General features: G+C 35.4%; 1 protein-coding gene across 9 annotated transcripts in view; it reads left to right on the forward strand.

Moving 5' to 3' along the window:
* The window catches only part of SYNE1 (spectrin repeat containing nuclear envelope protein 1), a 306473-nt gene that overhangs the window by 63931 nt on the left and 217851 nt on the right, over positions 1-24691 (forward strand). For all 9 annotated transcript variants that reach the window (XR_001875992.1, XR_001875991.1, XR_001875994.1 and 6 more), the window contains 10 exons: positions 842-1020; positions 2630-2826; positions 2968-3077; positions 10718-10825; positions 11578-11715; positions 12892-13056; positions 15998-16110; positions 16657-16825; positions 19953-20049; positions 21592-21794. Coding sequence is in view for 1 of the 9 variants with exons in the window: in XM_017821972.1 (XP_017677461.1) it covers positions 842-1020; positions 2630-2826; positions 2968-3077; positions 10718-10825; positions 11578-11715; positions 12892-13056; positions 15998-16110; positions 16657-16825; positions 19953-20049; positions 21592-21794 (1479 nt within the window). In the remaining 8 variants the exon portion in view is untranslated. The remainder of the gene's footprint in view (positions 1-841; positions 1021-2629; positions 2827-2967; positions 3078-10717; positions 10826-11577; positions 11716-12891; positions 13057-15997; positions 16111-16656; positions 16826-19952; positions 20050-21591; positions 21795-24691) is intronic.

Genomic DNA, 24691 nt, shown 5'->3' on the forward strand with positions numbered 1-24691 from the left:
TAGCTCTTTCAAATGAACAGAGAATAGTATGCTTTTCAGACTTATTGAAACTCTAGTTCTATGAATCAGTTTTATTTGGGTCATTTTCTGAGCTTTTCTTTAGTTGTCACAGGCAGATACATCATTTTAACATGAATGAAAGCAGAAATGCATCAGAGCTGTGGTTCTCATTGTGGCAGACTCATTCTGGGATGTGACTTTTGATTTTAAGTAGACAGCATAGAAAATCTTGCAGCATCCTCTGGATATAGCTTTGTTATTTTAAAGAACTAAGTTAGTTGTTAGTTAAGTTAATGTTCTTGAAAGAGTTAATGATTTTCATTTGATGAAAGACATAACTGTCTTACACACTCACTTGCCTGCAGTTGCAGTACATTCACTATTTCTTGACAAGGTGCCTCTAAGAAAAACCCCAATTGAATTTATGCCAAAACAGTACAATAGTAAGTAATGAACTATGCAGGTGAGATCACTGAGGTCATTACCATTCTTTAATTGAATGAGCTTCCTTGGAAATTAGTGGATTGTTTTATAGTTTGAATTCAAGCTAAATGTAAGTCGTCTCCTATTTTGATGGTAATTTGTCATAATAGATAACATGACACACTTGCATATTGTTCTAGCTGTAGGGTGTCAAGTCAGTGATTGCTAAATGCCTTGTACTTGTGAATATAAGACCATCACCTGGGCACATACATTAGCAGTTTCGAAGCTCCTTTGATGTACAGCACGTTACTCATAGCTTCGGCCCAGCTTTGTTTTGACAGTTGTATTAGGAAATCGTTAAAGAAAGGGGTGTGAATTAACTACAAAGAGTCCATTAACATTTTTTTCCCTACAGATCGAAGAGCTTACCAGCAATCTCCCACAGCTGCAGTCATTGTCTAGCAGCACTTCTTCTGTGGAAAGTGTTGTCAGTTCAGAAACTGCAAGTCCCCCAAGCAAACGGAAGGTGGTAACCAAGGTCCAAGGAAGTGCCAGGAAGGCTTTATTAAAATGGTTACAGTGCACAGCAGCAAAGTAAGTAACTTACAAATTAACTTATTTTATATCTTAAGTGCAAACTTTTCGCTCAGATTCTAAGCTCTCTCAGTCAGGGATCCTCCTTTTGCTCTGTAGTTATATAATACCTTCCTATATATATATATATATATATATATTTATATAGCACCTCACCATATTCTTTTAGACAACTGAGGCTGCTAAATGTTGCCACCAGACAACAATTAAGGAATAAGTAATGATTTCCATTAATTTTACGCTGCGCAGGCTCGAAGGGTTAATGACCTTTCCCAAATCTTCACTCACGAAGACTGACCATTACTTACTTACTTACAAGCAATCGTATTTTATAGTTTCTGACTAAAGAATGGAATTATCTCTGACAGAATGAGGAACTGAAGGGGAATGAGATGCCTGAATGACAATGTATTAGTCCTGATGCCAAAACACTCGATGTGACACTGCCAGTCCCACACACTGACTTAGCATTCCTCAGTGAGAGCTTGTAGAAGCACTAAATTCTGACACTTGCTGTTGAAAGGCAAGTGGTGAAAATTATGTATCTCCTTCTGCAGTTTTTTGATACAAAGGACATAATATTACAAAAATTGCCCTGAATTGTCATTTTTTTAAATCCAAGTTATTTTTCAGTTATTTCTTGCTATCTCTTGTTAATTTGAGAATCTTCTAATTTATTTGGTAAGATTATCCCACATTTTTTTCTGCTGTCAGCTGCAATTTCCAGTTGTTAAGAAACAAAATGCAAATAGATTCATAAATGAAACTGTCAACATTATTGGGAAGAGTAGATAAAATGTGTTTAAAGAAGCCTAGTGGAAGGATGGTACACTTTGCCTAGTCCTGCTTCACATAGTAATTTGCAAGGGCTAGCTCCTTAAAGTCTCCTTAAAGTCAGTGAAAGCATTTCACTGATCCCAGTGAGCTTTGAATGAAACCTTCACTTAGTTACTGTTTCTGTGAACCTCCCAATGGCAAGAATACCTTAGTGCCTAAGTGTGTATATGAAATTATAGTATCATTCATGTTTTTGATATGAACATAAAGAAATTTGTGTGTTATATTTCCCACTAAACAACAGTGATGTCACTATTCATGCTTTCATTTAAAAAAAATAGCAGGTTAATGCAGGTTTGCTTTGGTTGGGGTTCTTTATGGGCTTTTTTGGGGGGGAGGGAGGGTTGTTTGTTTTTGGAGGGTTTTGGGGGGTTATGTACCTAATTGAACTGCAGTAGTTTTGATTCAACGAGATTTATAGGGAGTGAGAGAATAGTGAATGAAAGTGCGTACATCCACAGACTCCATGTGTCATACAAGAACTTTGAGAACCTTGGTGAACTTCATTTTTTCAAAATACCATTGACTTATTGCCACTACCAAGCCCACTGCGGACAAATACAGCATGTATATGACAAATAACACTTCAGAGGCAAAAATGAGTTTATGTAGAGGATGGATGGAGCTGTAGTAGAACTGAATAGCATTACAGGAAAAACATATAGTTTAGGTTTAATGACGGGTAACCACTGGGTGGAGCATCATGTTTCCTCTCCTATTTCATCTAGTCCTGATGTTGTTGATAACTTCTTTTTTCTTTCATGTTCTTTAGGCAGGTTGGAATTGAAATCAAAGATTTTGGACAAAGTTGGAGGAGCGGTGTTGCATTTCATTCTGTTATTCATGCTGTCCGCCCAGATTTAGTGGACATGGAGAAAGTGAAGGGAAGGTCAAATAGGGAAAACCTGGAAGAAGCCTTCGCACTTGCAGAAGCAGAACTAGGAATTCCAAGGCTCCTTGATCCAGAAGGTACCTAATGCATAGTTGAAAAAAGTTTGAACTACTTACATGGGTTCAGTCACATGTGCGAATTCACAGTGTTTAGAATTCAATTAGCGTTTTGTGCCGTTCAGCTAAAATTTTAATATTCCATGTTCTATGCTTGTCTAGATGTGGATGTTGAAAAGCCAGATGAAAAGTCTGTCATGACCTATGTAGCCCAGTTTTTGAAGTACTATCCCAATCCTCATCATACAGTGACTGATGTGCAGGAGAATGATGTAAGTTTCTATTTATCATGAAGGGGGGCTTTTAAAGTAATATAAATGCATTTTATAACTTTCTTATAGTTTATTACGTTTTCTTTTGATGGGCAGTTCAAGTGAAAAGCAAGTACAAAAAGAAAACTGGGAAAGATTAGCTCAAAATAAAGGCACCAGTGTTCCAGATGCTTACTAGTAGATGAAGAAAATAAAATGATGATCCTGCAGATGTTTTTCTATTTTCACGAATAGTAGTGCCATAAAAGAACAAAAACATTTATTGTAGATAGTAGCAAACCAATGGATCCTAAAGTTCCTTGAGAAGTTTTCAAGCATAACACCAATGAGATTTCAATAATTTGTTACCTAAAACAACGTGTCATTTATGTTTCTGTCAGACAGCGTTTCTGAAAAAGAACAAGAATAGTCCAAGAAATTGCTTAGGTACAGTCTTTGGGCTTTCAGACTTGAGAGGCATTTACAATTTTGACACATGTTCCTTTCTGTTTACACTAACGTTTGACTATTTGCTCTAAGGAATTGTTTACAATCATGTTATTTGCTTGGGATTTGATTTGTGTATGTTCTAGTGCATTGGCTTTGCAGTGGTATGACTATACTCAGCAATGCCAAGTTATCATGACTCACTTCCTAGTCCTTATCATTTGCTTTCTTCATGACAAACACAGGAAACACTGCTGAGACAATCTGCTCAGCCCCAGCAAGAGAGAAAGAAGAAGCAATTTTTGTCTGTGTTTCTTTGCGTTCCCTACAGAGAGAGAGGAGTTTTGAAAGGAGTGATTCTCCTTCCTTATGGCTATATGTGGCTAAGGTAGCTGTAGCTTTGCTGTTTAATTCTTGTGCCTGAGCACTGGAATTTTTCATTTTGCTGTCTGCAACATTGGTCTGAAGACATACGTGTGCCAGTGTCACAGCATTCCACTGAGCAATGGGGCTACTGAAGCAGACAGAGTGAGTACTGAAGCCTCATGCTGTGGCCTGTGGCAGGCTGAGGCAGTCTTGTCATCTCCATGCTGTGGCACACAGTACAGTTTCTGTTTCAGTTTTGGCCAGGTCTGCTGGCATTGGATTTTGAGGAACAAGCTCACTACCTTATCCTGAACTTTATGTAGAGATGATGCAGAAGAATGCAGGACTCAGCCACTCTATGCTCTGCCTGCCTCTGGCTGTACCCACAGAGATGGTAGCCCAAGTTATGAAAGAGGAACTAATGAGTTTCATCCAGAATTCCAACTAAATTAGTAGGAAGCAAAACAACACAAGTCAATTTGACATGTGGACATGCTGATCTCAGAACCACTTCGTGTTCTTAGATATCGCTAAGACATTCCACTAGCAATCCAGATAAATGTTGGTAAAACTGCTGATCTCTTGCATGTCACACTGTGGAATCCAGTAACTCTCAGATTCTGAGAAGAAAGGAAGAGTTTGACATTGCACTAAATTTCTAATGTCATCATTATTTGTCATCTTCCTAGAGGAGGAACTGTAGTCCTTCTTACTGACCTGGAGTATCCATGTCCATCTTTACATTATTTGGTTTATTATTATTAGTTTTATTATTTAGGATAGGATTCATCCATCTTTAAAATCTGAAAGCTAGGTACTTGCAGCATTCTACCTGTAATCTTCAAGAGACAGACCCTTTCTGAGATGGCATCTTTCTTAAGACAGTGTCCTAAATTATCTTCTGGAAGCTCGTATTGCAGAGCATTTCAACAGAGTTAAAACTGAGTCAGATTAATCCATTCCTTAGGTACTAATAGAATAAAATGTTGGCAGTTGATTAAAAAGAAATGCTTTTTGGTTTTGTGACCAGCATAATTCCCCTATTTTTAGCCTTTTTGTCTTCCTCCTGAAGTAGAGAGGAAATAAATAATGAAATATTTATCACTCAATAGTAGAATCCAGGTACCTGGAGAGATAACCTTACAAGATTCTTATCCCTTGAACTCTTGAGGTACTCTTAATTTCTTGTTTTCCAAAATTAGGGACTTCTAGGTTATATTCCACCTGACATGTGTTAAGTGCTTGCTGTAGAATGAGTTGGACAGTAGATGCTAGATACAACTGGTTTTATCTATCTGTCAGAAAGAACTGAAAGAGACTTTTTCAGTTGCAGATGCCTAAATTTAGTTAGAAGAATCCTGCTTCAGAGTGAAGTATGTCTGAGTGATTATTGACAGGGAGGAGGAGGTCAAGAGATTTCTAACCCTCTTCTCCCACCCTTCAGCCAACTCAGCTGCCACTGTGTTTCCTCAAGATGTGTTGTCCACTCAAATTCCTGTTCATCTTCCCTCCTGATTCAATGCTCAGTTTATAAAGAATTTGCATTGAAAGAATTGGAGTAATGATTGAAGCTTATCCCTTATTTGTGGTCAGAGAGAACAGTTATTTGCATGTACATTTCCAGAATTAAAAGCTATCTAATATCTCATGCATGGACCAGCTATGAACATATGTGAACTTGTGTAGTCAACACATCTTAAAGAATTGCAGTTACTCTAAGGTAAGTAACTGTTTTTCCAGATAAAATAAATCATGTAGTGACAAGTAACCTGAAAATCAGATCTAATATGAAAACTACTTCACTAGATATGATACAGGCACGTGAGCTTGATAATAGTTTTAAGTACGTCTTGTATTCCTACATGTGTGGCTCTCATTGTTCTCTCTGGACTTTCTGCCTGCTTAGCTTTATTTTATTTTGCCTCTTTTTTTTTTTTCCTGCTTCTCGTTTTCCCTATTGTTTCTTATTGCTAGGAACTTCAAGCAATCTCAACTTTTGTCATTTCTTTTATGAAATTTAAGGTAAGGGTATATGCTCCAGAATAATTGCTTGAATTGGACCTCTCATGGTTGTTATATTTTTTCATCCTGCACTTGTATGACTTTAGATTTGGGATTTTTTTATGTACGTTGGTTTGTTAGCCTTAAGTTAATCTTTCCAAAAAATTAGATAGGTGACCAAGATAAATCTAAGTCTGCTTTCTTACATGATCTGATCCTAGCAGCCTAATGCTTAACTTTGCAAATGACTTAACAGAAATATTATAGAAAAGCAATAACTTTCCTATAATAGAACTCAGACCATGCTTTTGGTTTTCTTAAATATAGATATAAACCTGAAAAAGAATAGATTATATCTTGATGTTTCTACACATCTAATCTCATTTTAGATTAGATGGATATTTTTGTATGTCTTTAGGTTTATAGAGTAGATACTAGAGTATGATTGTGTAAGTGGTATATGTGGACTATGGGTTGGAAGGAGAGCATATTCATATGTAATTTCATGTTATACACCGCTCCTTTTTTCACATAAATTAAGATATTTTAAAAAATATACTTTTTAAATCATCTTGGACATTTAGACACTTATAATTTTCTGGTATTAACTGAGAGAAGTTCAGAAAGCTAACATGGAGTATATGAAATGAACCTTCAGAGGTGAAACTGGAAGACTGCAGAAGTGAATATATTATGAAAAAAGTAACAGGTGTCACTGTGGTCAGTCAATACTGTTTGTAGTTTGACATGACACAATTAATTACCCAGGTTCCACACTCGCAGGGTTTTTTTGGTTGGTATAGGGTTTTTTAAATATATATATAAAATTAGATTATTTTAAAGTACCTATGATCAAGGGTTCATCTCACATTATGTATATCTAACTAGTGATGCACTGAAGTAAAGATTAATACTGATAGCAAAATTATTCCTATATTCTCAATCCATTCAAGTAAATTTGGGCATTTTTAATGGGACCTTATACCTTCTTAGCATTACACAGCCTCAGCGCATTGCTGCTTAAGCTGGAGGAGATTTGAAGTGGCTAAAGCTCTGTTGATTTCCTTATCATAGTATAAATTTAACTATAAAGAAAGCACACTCTCTCAAAGTATTTCTGATGTAAAGTCTTTCTCTTCTTATGTTCTGACGAGCAAGTAATTCAGAAGATAATCCTGTCATTTCTGACATCTTTATGCCAGCAGAGTTCCTCGATGTAAGAGGAATTTTCTGAGCAGCAGCTGCAAAAATAGCTTTCTGAGCTCTTCCAGTGATTTAGTCTACTTTTACAGATAGTCATTAATAGCTCATCCCTGAAGGTGATACTTGGCTCAGCATTCCTCCTGCATCTGTGATACTGTTGTCAGTGAATGAGTTTCAGTAACAAATTTATGCATAAACTTTTTCCCAGGACATATCCAATAGAATAGTTCAATGTCCCTGAAAAACAGGTGACTTAAATTTTTTTAGATTTAAAAGTTAATATTTGAAAATTTCATCATGCCTGTGCCTGAGAATTTGAACAGCTCACCTGGTTTATAATTACATACTAGAGAACACAAAAAAGCACTCCTTTTCTGGTCCATGATTAAAATTCTCATATTTTTAGGTCTTCAAACACTATAGTATTCTGTGTTATGTAATTTTCAAATTAACTGTGGCATATCAGTTAATAGACTAATGCTTTGGCTTTGAGCCTGGGCTGAAAATTTTCTTTGTAAAATTAAATTGTAGCCCCTTAATATACTGGAACTCATAAACACTTTTCTCTAATTCCCTTCTTTGATGTTCTTTGTCAGTTGAGTGCTCCAGTTCTGTTAACCTCTGCGAATCAGGGAATATTCATAGAAAGGCATCAGGATAAATTAATACCTTAAAATGCTGCTTGGAAGTAGCATGCCGAGTGAGTCACAGGGTCTTAGATAAACTCAAATAAATGTCACCAGAGATCAATGATCCTCACGCCAGGGAAAGCTCAGATAGTTATAATTATTCTAGATAACTTTTGTTTGATGGTTTACGTTCTGATCTGTATGCTGCTTCAGATGTGCAGGCTTTAGAGAATAGTTTACATAGCTGTAAGGATGTCCTTTTGATATTTTTTACTTAGAGTAAGAACCACTAAGCCCTAATGAAAATCTTGTTTTAAGAATGATAGCTCTGTGGAGTGTTAATGACAAGTGCCTTGGTGTGTTTAAGTAAGTGAATCTTTTCTGTTAGTTACCCAAGCTGAGATTTTAAAGTGCTTTAGTATCAACCAAGGACCACAGAACCAAATTTGCAGGTGATAAGTGATGCACTGAGCTGCAAACCTGTGAAAATGTATGAATGAATAAATAAATAAAATGCTTATCATGCATTGTTGCAGTGTCTTTAACAGCATTCAGTTAGACCATTACTGAAACACCTACATCTTCTAAAATTAAACAAACAAAAATGTGTCTAATTAACTTGTTTTAAAAAATTACAGAAGACTCAATGCCACCTGTTAACATTATCTTTTCACTTAGTGTTGGAGAAACAGTATATGATTTAAGAGAGATGAGGCTGTTCCTGTGTTCTTTACCTTCAGGTACCATAGAGGTATTCTTAATCCCAGTGATAGTCTATTTCAAAAAGATTTGGTCAGAGCCAGTTTCCGCCGTTATTGAATTTCCTGTGATGACAGGAACTTTACAAAATACTTATTTTGCTCAGATTACTGTATGAGCAGTTGCTGGCACACTGATGCTCTTTCAAAGTCTTACCTTAAGGAGGTGCTTCTCAGCAATATGAATGTGAGCCATAGAGGAAATGGCTGTTTTAGAAAACTAAACAGTGTTTTAGAAAACTAAATTTATAGTGTGAATTAAAAGTGATATATGCAACATTGGGACACACTTGTTCTCTTACTGAGGTTAAGAATATCTTACTGAAAGTTTTAGTTAGTAGGATTGTTACAAGATTTTCAGTCCATTAAGATGCATAATTTAGTATTGCCTTGATGGGGCTGGCAGCTAAATACTAATAGAAATCTCAGTGGTCTCACTAAAGTTATAGATTCTAAAGAATAGAGTAAATTTAATATCAAAGTTCTTTTTCTGATGGTGGAATGAGGTAAGATTCTCTCTTGTTATATTCTCCTTGTTTGGACTGGACAATCTTAAAGGTCTTTTCCAACCTAAATGATTCTATTATTGTCCTCCTAGGGGAGTCCTGACTTTGCTGTTTTTCTCAGAGAATCTTGATGTTATTTTCCCACACACAGACCAGAAGAGTCGTCTTCTTCTCTATATTTAAATGGTTTGAGAAGTTGGAAGTGCTAGGAATTCTGGCTTCTTGAGACACCATGTGCAGTCAAGGAAAGCCCAGTATTAGAAATATCTGGAGCAGGAAAGTGTTGTATCTATCCTATACTGTTTCTCAGGTGTCAGCTTTTGTGCGTCAGAAGCCAGGAGCATAAGTTATAGTGAACTTTGTTCCAGCACAGCTGCTTAATACCTCACTGGAACTACCCGGCTATCAAGTTAACAGCTATATATCTGTGATTTTTGCAACAATCGGTTGTGCAAATTCTGTCCAACCAAATACCGCTGTTTTGAGTAGAGGATCAATAAGAGAATTAGTAGAAATACACTAAAGAAGGATTTCTTTCATATCTGAGGAACCCGTCCTTTCCTCGGCTGAAAGAGCAGTAGCTCTATGCTTTTTGACCTGTTAAGGGAAATTATATTTTATATATTTGAGGCAGCTTTCAAAGAAAGGAATCATAACTGGCTTCTTTCCCAAGTCAGGATCTTTTTTTAAAATACAGTACTTGGTTTCTTAAATACAGGGCAGTGACTATTTTTTTTTTGTCCTGTGGTCCAGTTTTCTCTCATATAATCCTTAAAATTTAATCACTCATTTTAGGTGATTAGCTTATATGATGGAATATTGCATTTGTTCACTGTAATAGGTCTGTTTCTGGCAAATTTTACAGAGTATGGCTACTTTGGTTTCAAAAAGTAGCTTCTGATTAACAGCCAACACATATGGTTCATTGTTTGGAAGTCTGAGATGGACACTTGTGTCCTACTTGATCAGGCTGCTTACACAGTGCACAAAATACTCTCTGTTGTCTGCTAACCTTCACATACAACATGCTCACAAACCTGAGATTTCCTGTTAGTATTTTTCTGTTGACTGCCAAGTCACTGAATTCTGCAGAGAACTTCGCAGCCTTACGAAGCAGCAGTACTAAAGTGTTAAGGGAAAACTGTAAAACAAATATGCTTTTCTTCAAAGCCATAAAATGGCAGAGAAGCAAAAGAAACTGAATACAATTGGGTTTTCTGTATTTCTTTTCATTTTCCATGTAAAATATTTTGCTAACTTCTGACCTTGGGAACTTGATGTCAAGGATTGCCCTGGAGTTGCTCAGAAAATAATTTTTTTTCAGCAATAACAGACCAGCAAATAGAATGTTAGTAAAAGATGAAAAAATCCTCTCCTGTCTCAGTTTAATTAACTTTTATTGAAAATTGACTTTGCAAATCTATGGAAGACTAAAATTAGTTATTAAGGTATATTAAAAGGACTTTGTGTTAATATATCAGATGAGAATTGCAAGTAATATCTTGGACTCTGCATTGTCCCAGTTTGTCATGATTTCACCACTGCAAGACTCATGTGTAGTTGCTGAATTCTCTTATACTCAGGAATTGCTTTTCAGTTAGGTAAATGATAAGAAAATTGGGTCCACCAGCTTTCACTACAACTAATGACCTTGACTTGCTATAGAGATGTTAATTTCTGGACTATATCTGACACCTCTACTAATAGGCTGCAATGGGTTTTTTTTAATGTGTGATTGTACTACATCACAGAGGGAAGACAGACTGGTGCTGAGAGACCTAAAAGTGTGGGCAGAACAATTTGAAAGAGACATAGCCCGAGCACAGGTGGCAGAAACAAGCTTACAAGAGAAATATCAGGTAAGCAGCAGGGAAAATTGTGTATGATAAGAAATTATTGATATTATTATGTGTAAAAGTACTGCAGTATTTTATGCAATCTGTATATATGTGACTCAATATATTGTTGTTTAAAGAAATAAGGACACAAACTGTCTTGCCTTTATTGGTGGAGGAATTATAATGTCAGAATCAGCTTTGCTACGTAGGACAGTGCACAGATGGTTTGCCTAACACAGAGCTTTTCCTAGCAGTGTGAAGAAGAACTGTCCTAGTTAGAAGTGAGCATGTGTCTGTGCCATCCTTCCAGATCCTGCATGATTTAGCTCAGATAGGAGGTATGTCTGAAGTCTGGATGAAGTGACAGGTGGAAAGGACAGGGCTTAGAGCTTTGTTTTTATCCCATCTCTCAAAGGTTAATGTCTAAGTCAGCAATACAAATTTTGGCCTAAATTTTCTCCTGAAGCTTGACCATTCCTAAAAGCAGCCATTGTCCTAAGTAGCATTAATTCAATTTGCCAATTTACCTGATAGGTTATTATTTCATTTCATATAGAGTTCAGGCATCTGATAACTGAAGGGAAATACAAAAGTCTTACCTATATTTAAGTAATAAATATACAAGTAAGTGTGGAAGTTTAGTGCTACCCCTCTTCATGAAGGATTAGGACTTCTATCAGTACAAAATTGTCATAGGTTGTAGTATTCCATAAATGTTGAAGAATTTAACTCTTTGACTCTGTACTACATTGATGTGATTTTTCTCTTTGCAGTCATTTAAGCATTTCAAAGTACAATATGAGGTAAAAAGGAAACAGATTGAACTTGCAACCCAGTCATTAAGGAAAGATGGTAAATTATCACTCGATCAAGCTATGGTGAAGCAAGCATGGGAAAGAGTTTCTTCCAGGGTAAGTTGAAAATTATTATGCTACGTATTTTTTTATTAAATGAAGGATGAGAATTTAAAATTGTTTAGACTCCTTTACTATTGATTTTATTAGGCATTGGGAACCTAAAAGTGGACTAAATTTCTAGCACTGCTGTATTATTTTGCATTTGTTTTGAGAATATTAACTGCACTACCATCTTCAATATTGTTCAAAGATGGAATATAAACTTTAAGAAAAGGACTATACTTTGGGGTTTCCCTTTAATGAAAAAGTGTTAACCCTGCTTAGTGAAGTTCAAAACGTGGATAAAAAGAAAAGCATGCACAGTGCCCCTTCCAAACCCAGTGTTCTAGTGAAAATTGCTAGTTATTTGAGAAATTCTAATATAACATTTTTTTAATATAACTGAAAAAACTTTCTGTGTAGTACTGAATACTTTATGAATAAATGAGACTTTAATTCTATTTTTTACCAGTTTTTAATAGTAATAAATTAGTATTAGTATTTGTGATAGTAATTTTGTACAATTTAATGAAAATCCCTAGCAAGTTATATTATTTGTCCCAAATAAGAAGTTATTAAATCATTATTACTAGTGCATATTCATAGTGTATATATGTATTTTTTACGTCATATATTTAACAGAGGATCTGTTTAAAAATATTCTGGAGTTCACACATAATTTGCATTATGTTTTCACTCCCATAACTGGGATTGCCAATAAGACACTGTATTTTACTGCCATATTCTCGCCTCCACAGTCCTTTGAGATTCATTTGCACCTTACATATATAAAATATGTTCAAAATAGAGATAAAAAGATTTTATTCAGGAACATGAATTAAATTACATTGCTGGACGAAGGTCTTGCATCCCTTACTGGGCCTGTTAACTGTTGAAATTCCAGATCTTTAGCTTGTCAGTTGTTCCAGTTTATTTGTGGTCATTCTGTAACTCCATTTCCCATTCTGAAAGGGAAATACATGAATCAGCAAATCCTTACAGGGATCTTGTTGCCTGTGAGAATGCTATAATTTCCAAACTCATGTGGAGTAGTGTATCTAGTTTTATGTCTCAAACGTACTCTGTTATGTGGGGTTTTGGTCTTACAGTATAAAGTCCAATTTTCATCAATGTACGTTTTGTATAATTTAGCAAGGAAGTAATTTCAATCCTTTTACTTTTATTTCCTAGCTGCTTGATTGGCACATATACCTTGATAAATCTCTTCCTGCACCTTTGGGTACCATAGGTGCTTGGCTCTATAGAGCAGAGGCTGCTCTGAGGGAAGAAGTGACTGTTCAGCAAGCTCATGAGGAAACAGCAAATACAATACACAGGAAGCTTGAACAACATAAGGTAGATGTACATGCATTCATTCTGTGCGTTGCACTTCATTGTTTCCACAGCTGTAAATGATCCATACTATACAAAGATTATTTCTAGTTTCTGTGGGTTGTGTCATCCTAATGGTGGCTAAAACCACGTGTCTTGTCGTGGTGACCTGAACCATGATATCCCTGTATCTTAAAAGCAATATTCAAAATTGCTTTTGAATGTTCCTGCTTCCTTTATCTGAAAGATACCAGGTATTAATATTTTAATTTCTATGTAAAATCCAGAAGGGAGCTCATAAGTTGGGTGCATTGTTCAACCAGTAAGAACTTACTGGGTGAAACAGGAAAGAGGGAGAAAACCTACTGTGTTGATATCACTGCAGGGGATATGCATGGAGGAGAGACAATTAGAATAAAATGTATTTTCATAGGGTTGTGATGACAGATAGCATGATAGCCATCTGTGATGGCAGATAGCATGCTGTGGTAAACAGGAAACTTTTCCAGATGAATTTAAATAGCTGTATCATTATTCTTTGCTGAGTCCAAGTTCTCATTTAAAATCAAAACTGTGAAGTTTGTCTGCATTTATGTAATATGTATGAGTAAAATATATTGGTGAAAAAATACATTGGTGACATGATAAAAGAAACTGAACCAGTAAATGAAAGGGAAGAGATGGTGTAGAGAAAGGCAGTACTTAGGCAGTAAGGCTGTATTGTTTTACATCTCTTTTTTTCTCTGTCACTACTATTTTAAAATTTGATTGTAAATTTGTTATTTTTTCTGTTTAGGGTATGGATGGGGGTTTTGTATCAAAAAGTAATGTCGTATAATGAAAAGCCAAGAAGTTTCATGGTCGTGTGATTACTTTTTATTAGAACAATTTCAGCTCTTCTAACTTTAGAAATAGCTAATAAAGTTAAACAATATTAAAATCTATGAGGAAGATACGGGTTTTTTCAGGGTCTAATCTCTCATAATGTTGAATTTCAGTAGCTTTGTTATTAACATCAACTGTTTGGGGATTCGTAGGATTTGGCATTTGTTTTAAAAATAACATGTCAAACGCTCTTTTGTCCTTAGAATGTGGACACTATAGACCTCCTTTGATACACTTGTAAGAATGACAAAAGAGTGTATCCTAAGCTGTGTTTTATTTGCATCAGAAATGCTGTGGTGAGGAATTTTTGTGCCAACAAATAAACTTTGATTTAGGTTAATCTGTGCCAGGGGAGTTTTCCCGTGAGAGTAGGATAGAAAAAGCTTCAAGAGAAGCATGTGTAATTATATCTGCTCCTGGAGTTTGTTTTGTTGCTCAGATTTGAATTGATGAATCCTAATGTGCTATTGGATAGTACCAGAAATGCATTAGTGTATTTTTTTCAGTCTTTGTTTCCTTGTTTCCGTGAGGTTTGTTTGTTTGTTATGGTTTTGTTCAGATGACATCATCTCTTTATCTTTGTTTCATCTGACAATGGGTTATTTTAGTGAACTTTACAGCCTATGGCCATTTTGAACTTAGTACAAAATGTACCAGCTTATTTGGACTAACTTCTTGGAATCAGGCAAGCACTTCAGTTTATTTTAGTTGATATTGCAACAGCGATCCAGAAATCAAGGTCAATGTCTATGCTTGTTGAGGGTCATTTTACAGAGCAGAATTTCATTTTATGAGAACACTGTATATAACTTTTCATGGGCTTCTGGATGATGCTGGATGAAACTACGGTTGGTTGTTAGGGGGGATGCATGTTAGGGGGACGGCAAGGTCTCAAATGCAGCTGAGATATTTGTTTCAAGTCTTTATGTGAAACTATATTAGTCACAGGAGTTTTCACCGTGGTAAAATCAGCACATCACTTGCATCTGAGAATGACTAGTTAATTTCTCTTCACAACAAGGTGTTGGCTGAAGTGGAAAACAATGAAAATGCAGGCAGGTTGATGGTGATAGTGGGGCCATTTGGTGAGCTGAGCTAGAGAATTACCACTGATTCCTCTAGTGCAAACACTGAATGTTGGCTGGGGAGAAGCGCTTCCTTGGCACAGAGGAGTAAATAGACATGTATGATCAATACAGAAGCCTGCATTTTGTTCTCAGGTGAGAAAAGGGGAACCTTGTATTGTCTCCTTTGCTAGCAGGCTTCTGAGCACTTTGTGCCAGCAGCTGTCCAATACCCACCATTCTATTCCTCTCAGCCGCTCGCTGGGGACTTGACGTGTTATTGTTAACAGTATCTCTTCAAAGAGTGCTGCCAGTCATTCATTTTAATATGTAATCTCCAGGAAGCCGTTTGAAGCGGTGTTGCTTAGTTACAGTTGAAGTGTGCTCTGCTGTAAGGTTTTCGCTGGTACAATTCATATTGCAGGAATACAGGTCGCGTACCACATTCTGCATTTGTTCGTGCAATATTGAGAGAGAAATCCTGAAATCTTTTGATGGTGAGAGAGTGAAAAGTTTACTAAATATTGAACATGTACTTATGTAAGAAGCTAGAGATCTTCTGCCTATATATAGAGGAGTAGATTAGTTGCTGAAAATTTTAATCTATACTTACTAAAGGTTAGTATCTGTTGGAAAGATGTAAAGAGAAATTTAGCAAGATTATGCTGTTATGATGTGAGCTTATTAGCAGACTGCATTTTGGGGATTATTTAATACAGTTAAGAGTTTGTTAAACCTTTGCAGTGCATCCTCTGTTTTAAAATCTTCCATAATTGTTTAATGTAGCTGTAACAGAGCTTCACATAAGGGGTTCCCTGTGTAAATGTTCAAGTTGATGTAAATGCTTTTGTGGTATGCATAACCTTGCATGCAAATGTGCGAGCATGATCAAATAGTTAACTACACTGAGTCATCAGTGAAGGCTTAAAATTGTGCTTATTAGTTAGATAGCCTACTGTGAGCCTTTTCTCTACCTCCCCCCCTCAATTTCTCTCTCTTTCTTAAAATCAAATCAGGATCTGCTGAAAAACATAGATGGTCACAAAAAAGCATTCCATGAGATCCACAGGACCAGGTCTGTTAATGGAGTGCCTGTTCCACCTGACCAGTTAGAGGATATGGCAGACAGGTAAGGCTTTCAATCTGAAATTAAAAGCTTCTGTGCATGAAGAGGAGCCTGTTCGCTTTTTAATCTGTTGATGTAGAAATTACAGTCTGGTTATGTTTCTCAGTGACTAACTGAGATGGATAGAAAAACCTCCTAGAATATATATAAATATATACTGAAAAACTGATGCTTTAAAGATTGATGAAAATCAAAACAAGCTATGAATTTTGGATGGGAATACTTTGACTCTGTATTGATCCTTTTATTGCTTGTCCCTGGAAGAAGTGTTATATAACAACAGCCAGGATGCATGTGAAAAAAAAAAGAAAAATTACTCTGCAAAACTTAGTAACAGATGTAAACCAATGATTTCTATGAATAAACAGAAATATAATTAATTTGTTGTTCAAGAGCAGTCATCAGAATATCATCATACATAATTCAGTGTTTGTAGACTCTGAATAAGGTGAAAGATTAGAAAAATATTGGAACTGTAACCAAAGCTTTCAGTCTCTCCTGCAAAAATGAATATTGCTCTATTTTACTACAGTGTGATTCGTTTTATAGGTTTAATTTTGTTGTCTCCTCATCTGAGCTCCATCTGTTGAAAATGGAGTTTCTAGAACTGAAGTACCGTCTACTGTCACTCTTAGTCCTTGCAGAATCAAAGTTAAAATCATGGATTATCAAATATGGAAGGCGAGAGTCTGTGGAACTGCTTCTTCAAAATTACATCGTAAGTTGGGGTTGTCGTCTTTTTATAATTATTTTTTAAATATTAATATTTAAGTTTTCTAGAAGTGAATAAAAGAACCAAACAGAAATAAGATTTGCCAACCATCAACTTTATGATTGTATTCCTATGGAATATGTTTTCAGAGGTGAATCTGTCTTTCCCATGGAGGAACTTTAGTCAAAAGACTAAAAATTAAAATTATTCTCTTTGCACCATTTCTTAAGAAAGAGAAACAATGTCCCAAGTGCTAACTGATGATTAATTTAGCAAGCACATGTTAAGAAACAGAAACTATTGACTTACAGGAGTTAATTGATAAGTTGTTTTCTCTCAGTCTTATGCTGCTGTATCTTTTTAAATTCACATGTGCAGTGCCAAGTGGTAGGTAGAAAGATACTACTGCTGCACTTCCATGTTAGGATGTGAGGGATTCTTTCAAAAGCAGGGCTGGTCTAAATACTTTTTTCCCTTCTATCTAATCCACACAGTGAAAATTGCATGGGAAAATTAAGTCTAGAAAGAATTCATACAGTTATAGAACCATTCAGAGCCAGGTCGATGTGTAGAGAAAATTATCGATGCCCCCACTGCTTTGGAACGGAACTTCAAACTCAGGAAGAATTTCTATGTTTAAACTTTAGCAGTTAGGGACAAATAAAAATTCAGGAGTTGGTTTACCCTTTTTTTTAGGCAATCTTTGCAAAATTCAGATATTCCTTGAAATAGCTTAGTCTGCTAGAGTGATGTACAATACCTAGGACTTGCAGTCCATTTGTTTATTCTGTAAGACTGTCAAAAAAACCTACAAAAGTGACAAGGGATATAATAAGAAAATGGATAGCTTGACTTTTGGATTTTTTTTTATGTCACTTTCTTATTTTTTTGCTTTAAAATGAACATCAAGTTGTTAATTTGTATATTAATTTGCAGTTGCCACAATAATTCTTGTGATTCAAACCACTAATGCTGAGGTGGTCATTAGGGAAAGAAAATGCTTCCTTGTATCGTTTTTGAAACCACATAACATCAAAATGAGAAAATAGGGACAGGAAGATAAATATATCTCATTTTCATTCTTGATGGCCTTGATATCTGGGTCCTTCAATGTGTCCAATGATGGAAAGAGAATTTCTTTGCTTTGGCTTGCCTGGCACCATTTTTCTAGGACCAAGAGCCAAGTGTAACTCTTCCAGTAGATTAGGAGTCTTATGTAGGAAAGCTGTATTCAGTACCTTATAGTCAGTGACTATATTAGTAGGAGATAAAAATGTAAGTCTGTTTGTCTGCCAAAGCAGACTGAGGAATGTCAGCACTCTAGGAACATGCGTAATTAGGATCTGAGTAGAACATATGCCCGGAAAATATTTATGTACTCTATCTTAAAAATAAAAGTGGTGTTTGTTACTTCATCTTATCTTCTTTTCACCCATCTGTCATATACCAGAAGTAAAGGTCAGCACAGATTGTACATCATCAGCCTGAAGAATATACTGTATTAAAGTCTCAGCTGTAATGGAGATACTAGGTAGAGTTATCCATGGATTTTAACCCACAGAACTGTGTTTTGACATTGCTGTCTGAGCACTTTTCTATTGGGAAAGCTGTTTGTTTTCTTCAAGGATTCTTGTCAGATGGGAGACAATATTAATCACTAAAAACATCTATATTTAATTTTTGAAAATATTTCCAGTAGCTCTTGAGGTCAGTGTTATATGAATCATTTTTACTCACATGAAGTCTAGGAGTTTTTAATTCAGTTTAAAATGTCTTGTGTGGGTTTTACAAAAGTGAAAGTCAGGAGTTTGTCACATAGTTCATGGTAAAGTATGTAGTTCTTTATACATGGCAGATTTTGTTTTAACAGGAGAGCAGAGAAAAATTCTGACTGTTCTTGACTTCTAGTTTCCTTGGTTATAAACACATTTCTAAATTACATACTAGATAACTGTGATAATTTGACATAGTAACTGTCAAAGGTTTTAAAATAGAAGACTTTTAAATATATGCTGGCTGACAAATTATTTTTTAAAACATTTTTTATGTTATATAATATGGGTTCATGAACACACAAAACCTTATTCTCCTCTTCAAAATTCATTGAACTTTTAACTTCATTTGAAACCTGGTTTTGCCAGTCACATTGGTCTGTTTTTGCCTATTCTGGCATTCCAAAGCTTGTATAGACATATGTGGGGCACACATTCCTTAATTTTGTAATCTGCAGATGAGGAGGCTTGGGATGTAGTATAAACTACAAACCATTCCAAACTCAACCTTTCTCTCCCTTTTGTAACAGTGGTAACACAAGATACAATATGCTTGCATAATACAGAACTGTAATTATATGTTGCACTTAAAGTAACATTTCTGAAAGAAGTTAAAAAAGGTCAGTGTCATTTACCATGAGGAATAAAGAGGCATAAATATCATAGGCATAACTTTTTGACCAAAATTTTTTCAGATAATTTATTCATCACACTATAACACATTACACAGCTAAACCATTACTCAGAAAGGAAAAACACTGTGTCACGCTTTGGACAAACAGCATCTCTCTGTGCAGGGTTTCCATGATCTTATTTTTGCCAGTTGCAAAGGAGGTAAAGAAAAACTGAAGGATAAGGCAAATGTTTTTTATCTTTTAAAGTGTAACCCGTCTTTCTGCAAAGGCTTAATACAAGAACAGTTTTTAAACTTTAACTGGGTTTGATTTTTGTGGTGACCTATATGAAGGAAATTTTCTCTTCTATTAAAATTATTCCACTTACATTTCAGAATAAAACAGTTCTCATTATATAACTTGTAAGTTAATTACTCAGTTTCTGCACATTCTAGCTACCACATGCTGGTGAGTTTCAGCAAGTCAGCAATTAGCAGCCTAAGAAGCCTTTACTTTCTGTGTGAAAAGTAAATAAATCTGTATTTGTAGCATTAATTTGAAAAGGTGAAATTTGTATACTATTTTATAATTATGATAATTTAAATATTATTTTATAGTGATGAAAAGATGAATGGAGAAATAAAGAAGTTAGAAGTTGTCATCACTATCCTGATGTAATTTCATGGAAATTATCCTTATTCTTAATACCTACCTTTATTTTGTCTGTTGTATTTTTTTTCTTTTCAGTCTGTTATTGAAAATAGTAAGTTCTTTGAGCAGTACGAAGTTACTTACCAGATCTTGAAAAGAGCAGCTGAAATGTATGCCAAAGCAAATGGCTCAGGTAAATGTCTATATTTCTTTCGTCACTGCAACAGCATTTTAATCTCTTTAGGTATAAGTGTCCTCTAAAAAGGTCTCCTAATACTTGTTTCGTCCATGCAGCAGAGCTGTTCAGCAACAGCAGCTGCAGGTCACCAGAGACTACAGCCTCTGGTAGCAATTTCACATATTCTATAACGTGTCACCTGGTCCAGAGCAGCCTGCCCTCCTCCTGTTAGATTTCCTCCTGCAGATTTCTGAATCTCCAGAGGGTGATCTTGTTCTGACTTCCTCATGGGAGAAGTCTATCATCCATGCTAACTTTTGGATTGTTTCAGTGTTGTTGATTTGGGCCAAAAGTGTGCCAGAGACCAAATTAGGAGTAGGGAAAATCATGTTCTGGTGCCTGGAAATGCTCCCTGGCTTGGCTTCATTTACTAGAAAAAGACAAATAGAGAGTTGATCCCAGTATCATTATAGTTGCAAAATTATCCTTTGATGTATTGAAGGTTCTTCATTAACTTTGAAAACCTATAAGAGGAACTCAAATGGTAGTTGAAGTATGGATATACATGATAAAAATGTGTAGCTGATTCAACAGCTGCCTTGTGTCATTCCTGAACATTGCTGAGTTCAGTGAGAATTTGAGGGCAATATTTGACCTATATAATTACAGACACGAGGTCACTTTAATCTCTGCTGACAGTAATGTCTGTGGAGGATTGCTGCAGCTTCTAAAGGGGACAGAAAATGGATACCTTTGTTTGTTGAGAAATTTAAGTTGATAGTGATACCCAAATTTTACAAAAGTAAATATTTTTTACAAGATATTCTTACAAGGAATAAGAGTCACAGATTTATTCAATGCTATTAATAAAATCCAATAACAAATTGCTTTCTAAAGGACAAGTACTCACATATATGAATTCAGCAATAGCAGTGGAAATTAGAGGACACCTTAGCTAAAAACTGTTTAAAATATCTATATTCTGTGTATTTTATGAAGTCTCAGCATTTCCTTGGTCCTTTTTCTTCTCTGTTTTTTTTTCTTCTGAAATGAGGACACACTTGTTCCTTTATTGCAAGGAAAATATTAAAAATTAAATAATTGTGGAAAATATTAAATGGCAAAAATCATCAGCAGTTTAATTTCAAAGTTAATGGAAAAATGATCAGAATCTCATTCCATACTTTTCAATGCAAATATAATATGCATTTTTATATAATACATCTCTTATTTTATGCCTCTTTAAGATAAGTTTATCCCCTGATTTATTTTCTTGTGGATTTGAAATGAACACCACATGGAATATGTAGTGTGCCTGTTTTAATTTAGCATTCATTTTATGTACTTTTCTCAGTCTTTAATTCACAGGTTTAATTTCTCAGTCATGATTTTGTACTGAAATTGGACTGTGAAGTGAACATAAGTATATAAAAGCCTACTAAATCAGAAGTTACAATAAAATATAATTCTCTGATGAGAATGGGCAATCATAACATGAAGTTAAGCTTTACAGAAATAATAATAACCAAAATAATCAATGTCTTTCCTGTATCTCAGTGGAAGAAGTTGAGAATGTGATGAAATTCATGAGTGATACGACAGCTCAGTGGAGGAACCTCTCAGTAGAGGTGAGAAGTGTAAGAAGCATGTTGGAAGAAGTAATTGCTAATTGGGACAGATACAGCAGCACTGTGGCAGGTCTGCAAGCTTGGCTGGAAGATGCTGAAAAAATGCTGAATCAGCCTGAACATTCTAAAAAGGTATGCACTGATAGCATATGTATCTGGTTATTTTGTAAATTAGGAAGTGGGATGTGTTTTTGCATTTGCTTAGCTTGTTTTGTGAAATGTCATGCAAGAGCAAGAGATTTTTTCAGATTTTCTATACTGTCTTCATTCATCATAGGTATGTCAATGTTTGCTTGTATGGGATCTACGTATATATACACACAATGAAGGAAAACATCATCTGTGATAACATGGTTAGAGTCATCTTTGACATGAATATAGGGCAGCAATATTGCTCAGAGATAAGAATGTTACATGATTCACTTAAAGGCAAATACAGCTCTTAACATCAAAGTGCATAGTCATGGCCTACCTATAAAGACACTTGAAGAAAATTATTTTTTCCACTGGTTTTTCTACCATGTAGATGACAGATTTCAACATTCGTTGCCTTGCAGTAATATTAATATGTATTGTTACGTTTGATGGGTAAGTAATTTTTCCTTACCTATTTCCCCGGCATTTTAAAAATCTTTAGACAAGTTGTTTTGGGAACCTGTGGTTATAAAGATATTTTTTCTATTTTCTTTTTTTGTAGAGTACTGAAGCACTAAGATTTAAATTTGTGAACCTTCAATAATGGCCCGGATTGACTTGAATAGTCCTGCATTTAATAGGTGCTAAATTTGCACTCAATCCCAATATAGCAGATATATTGCTCTTAACACGAAAATAGGGGTTTTGTAGGTTGTAAGATGACAAATTGACATCAGGTCAGGAATGAGCATTTCAAGCTGTATAAAGGAAAAGTATAATTTTTGTTAAAGTTTGTTAGTTTAAACTGATGTAAAATAATGGAATACACTTTTAAAATAAAAATAAACCTGTGAAAAGTAATAGTCTGCTATAGTATGAATACAAATAGTTATTACTGATCAGGAAGGATGATTTCACCTGATCAAGGTGGTCTTAAATAGTGGTGTATGTTTTATGTGAGTAACTGGGCAGTGTTTAAAATTAAATACTCTTTCCATGAATATGAATAAAATCAAAAAATTTACTTCTCTGATCAGATTTATAACTTTATTGTTATATAACTTATATATATATGTTATATATACCCACAGAGTATATACTTGCTTCTGATTTCTAACATATCCAACAAGTAATTCTTACTATTCTGATAAAAAAAGCCATGTTGAAAACCTTTAGACGTGAATGCGGTATTCTTCCCAAAGTGCTAATTTCTTCTTAAAATTACATTGGCTCCAAACTATTAAAGATTACTGTGGTACCATAATCTGCCTATAGACTGAGATACATATTTTAGAAGTTACTTGTACCTTTAATGTTGAATATAGCACTCCACAACAATAATATTCACATAGATAGTTCCAATTTAGCAGTTTTACTATTTGATTATTAGAATCAAAAGCAATTCTTACATTGGTTTGTACAATTAATAGTCTTACAGCCATCGGAAAAAGCAGGTAAAATATGGTAACTATTGTTTGGAATATGGCATAAAACATTGTTAAACATCTCAAAATATTTGTTCTGTAAATCCACAAATATATCAGTATATGATATGATACAAATATGATGCAGAGTTTCTCATTTGCAAACCTTACTGGTATTATTTAAACCCACTATATTCTATCCTAGGGAAAGGCCATAGTAGCCCTTTACCATGGTGTCATGCTTTCTTCTTCTTTTCATTATCTCTCATTTCAAAACCAGCACATAACCACTGTTCTTTTTGGAAAATAAGGTGGCCTGTTGGCTTTCTCATGGGCTTTTGTTTTCAGAAACATTACTGTGAACCTGTAGCAAAGATCTTGCAAAAAAAAAAATCTGGATTTTTCAAATTGCTTCTTCTACAACTGCTTTGTTTACTTGCAGTACCTCTTAAGCACTTTCCATAATAACCTCATTGTAACTTCACTCTCCCACACTTTTCTCACACATCTTTATCCGAAAGTTTTCAGAGAGCTTGTAGATCTCATGTAGGACTTCCTTAAAAAGAACTGCATTGTTTTAATTGAGCACAGTACCTGCCAAACTTGTTTAAATTTTACACGTGCTTTAGGTTGACTCCTGAAATGTAGAGAATCCCCAGCAGAGTCTGAGGAAGGTATTGTTTTGTGGGAATAAGTGTGTGGGGGCAAGAATGTGAGTAGTTTACTCCATGTGCTTTTTTTCTTCTTGACCTCTAGTAAGCCTGACCATTGAATGGCTGACCAGTGCCAGATTCAGCAGACTTAATTTCTTTTGAATGTGCTCACAGAGGGTAGGTTTTGCACAAAGCAAGGTGTTTGCTCCACTGCAAGTGGAAGATTCAGACTGCAGATACAATTTCCTGAAGTGGTTAAACTTACTCACCGATACATCAGTGCAGAGCACCTGTACACTACTGATCTCAGCTTTAGGAATTGAAAACACTATGTATTGTTTTCAGATGCAACTGAAAAGTCAAATGGATGTATACTAGTCAGTTCTCTCTTCAAGTCATTAGGCCAGTATGCATCCATTTGACCTTTTCAGTTGCATCTGAACTGTTTTTGCATAACAATACAGTTGGATAGGACTTTTTCACATCCAACCTTGAGCAAAGGATTGTGTGGGACTGTCACTGGCAGATGAACAGTCTTGGAAATTATAGGGTAGATCGATAGTCTATGGATCGATAGCAAAATGGATCACTGCCCCTTCCTAAGTCCTGAGGACCAAGGGTAGCAGGGACAAACCAAAGCTATGTCAGAGAAGATGTGGACAATCATGAGACAGAGGTGTTTACTGGTATAGCTGGAGTCACAGAACCTGCCTTAGGTATTGCCCATCCTCTTGAAGAGAGAAAAGGAAGGGAGGGAGCTGGTCCTTGTCTTCTATACCAGTTTATGTGCATGTATCTGCCTGCAAGATGCATACAG

Source organism: Lepidothrix coronata, unplaced genomic scaffold (assembly GCF_001604755.1).
Source record: "Lepidothrix coronata isolate B3197 unplaced genomic scaffold, Lepidothrix_coronata-1.0 Scaffold94, whole genome shotgun sequence".
NCBI lineage: Eukaryota > Metazoa > Chordata > Aves > Passeriformes > Pipridae > Lepidothrix > Lepidothrix coronata.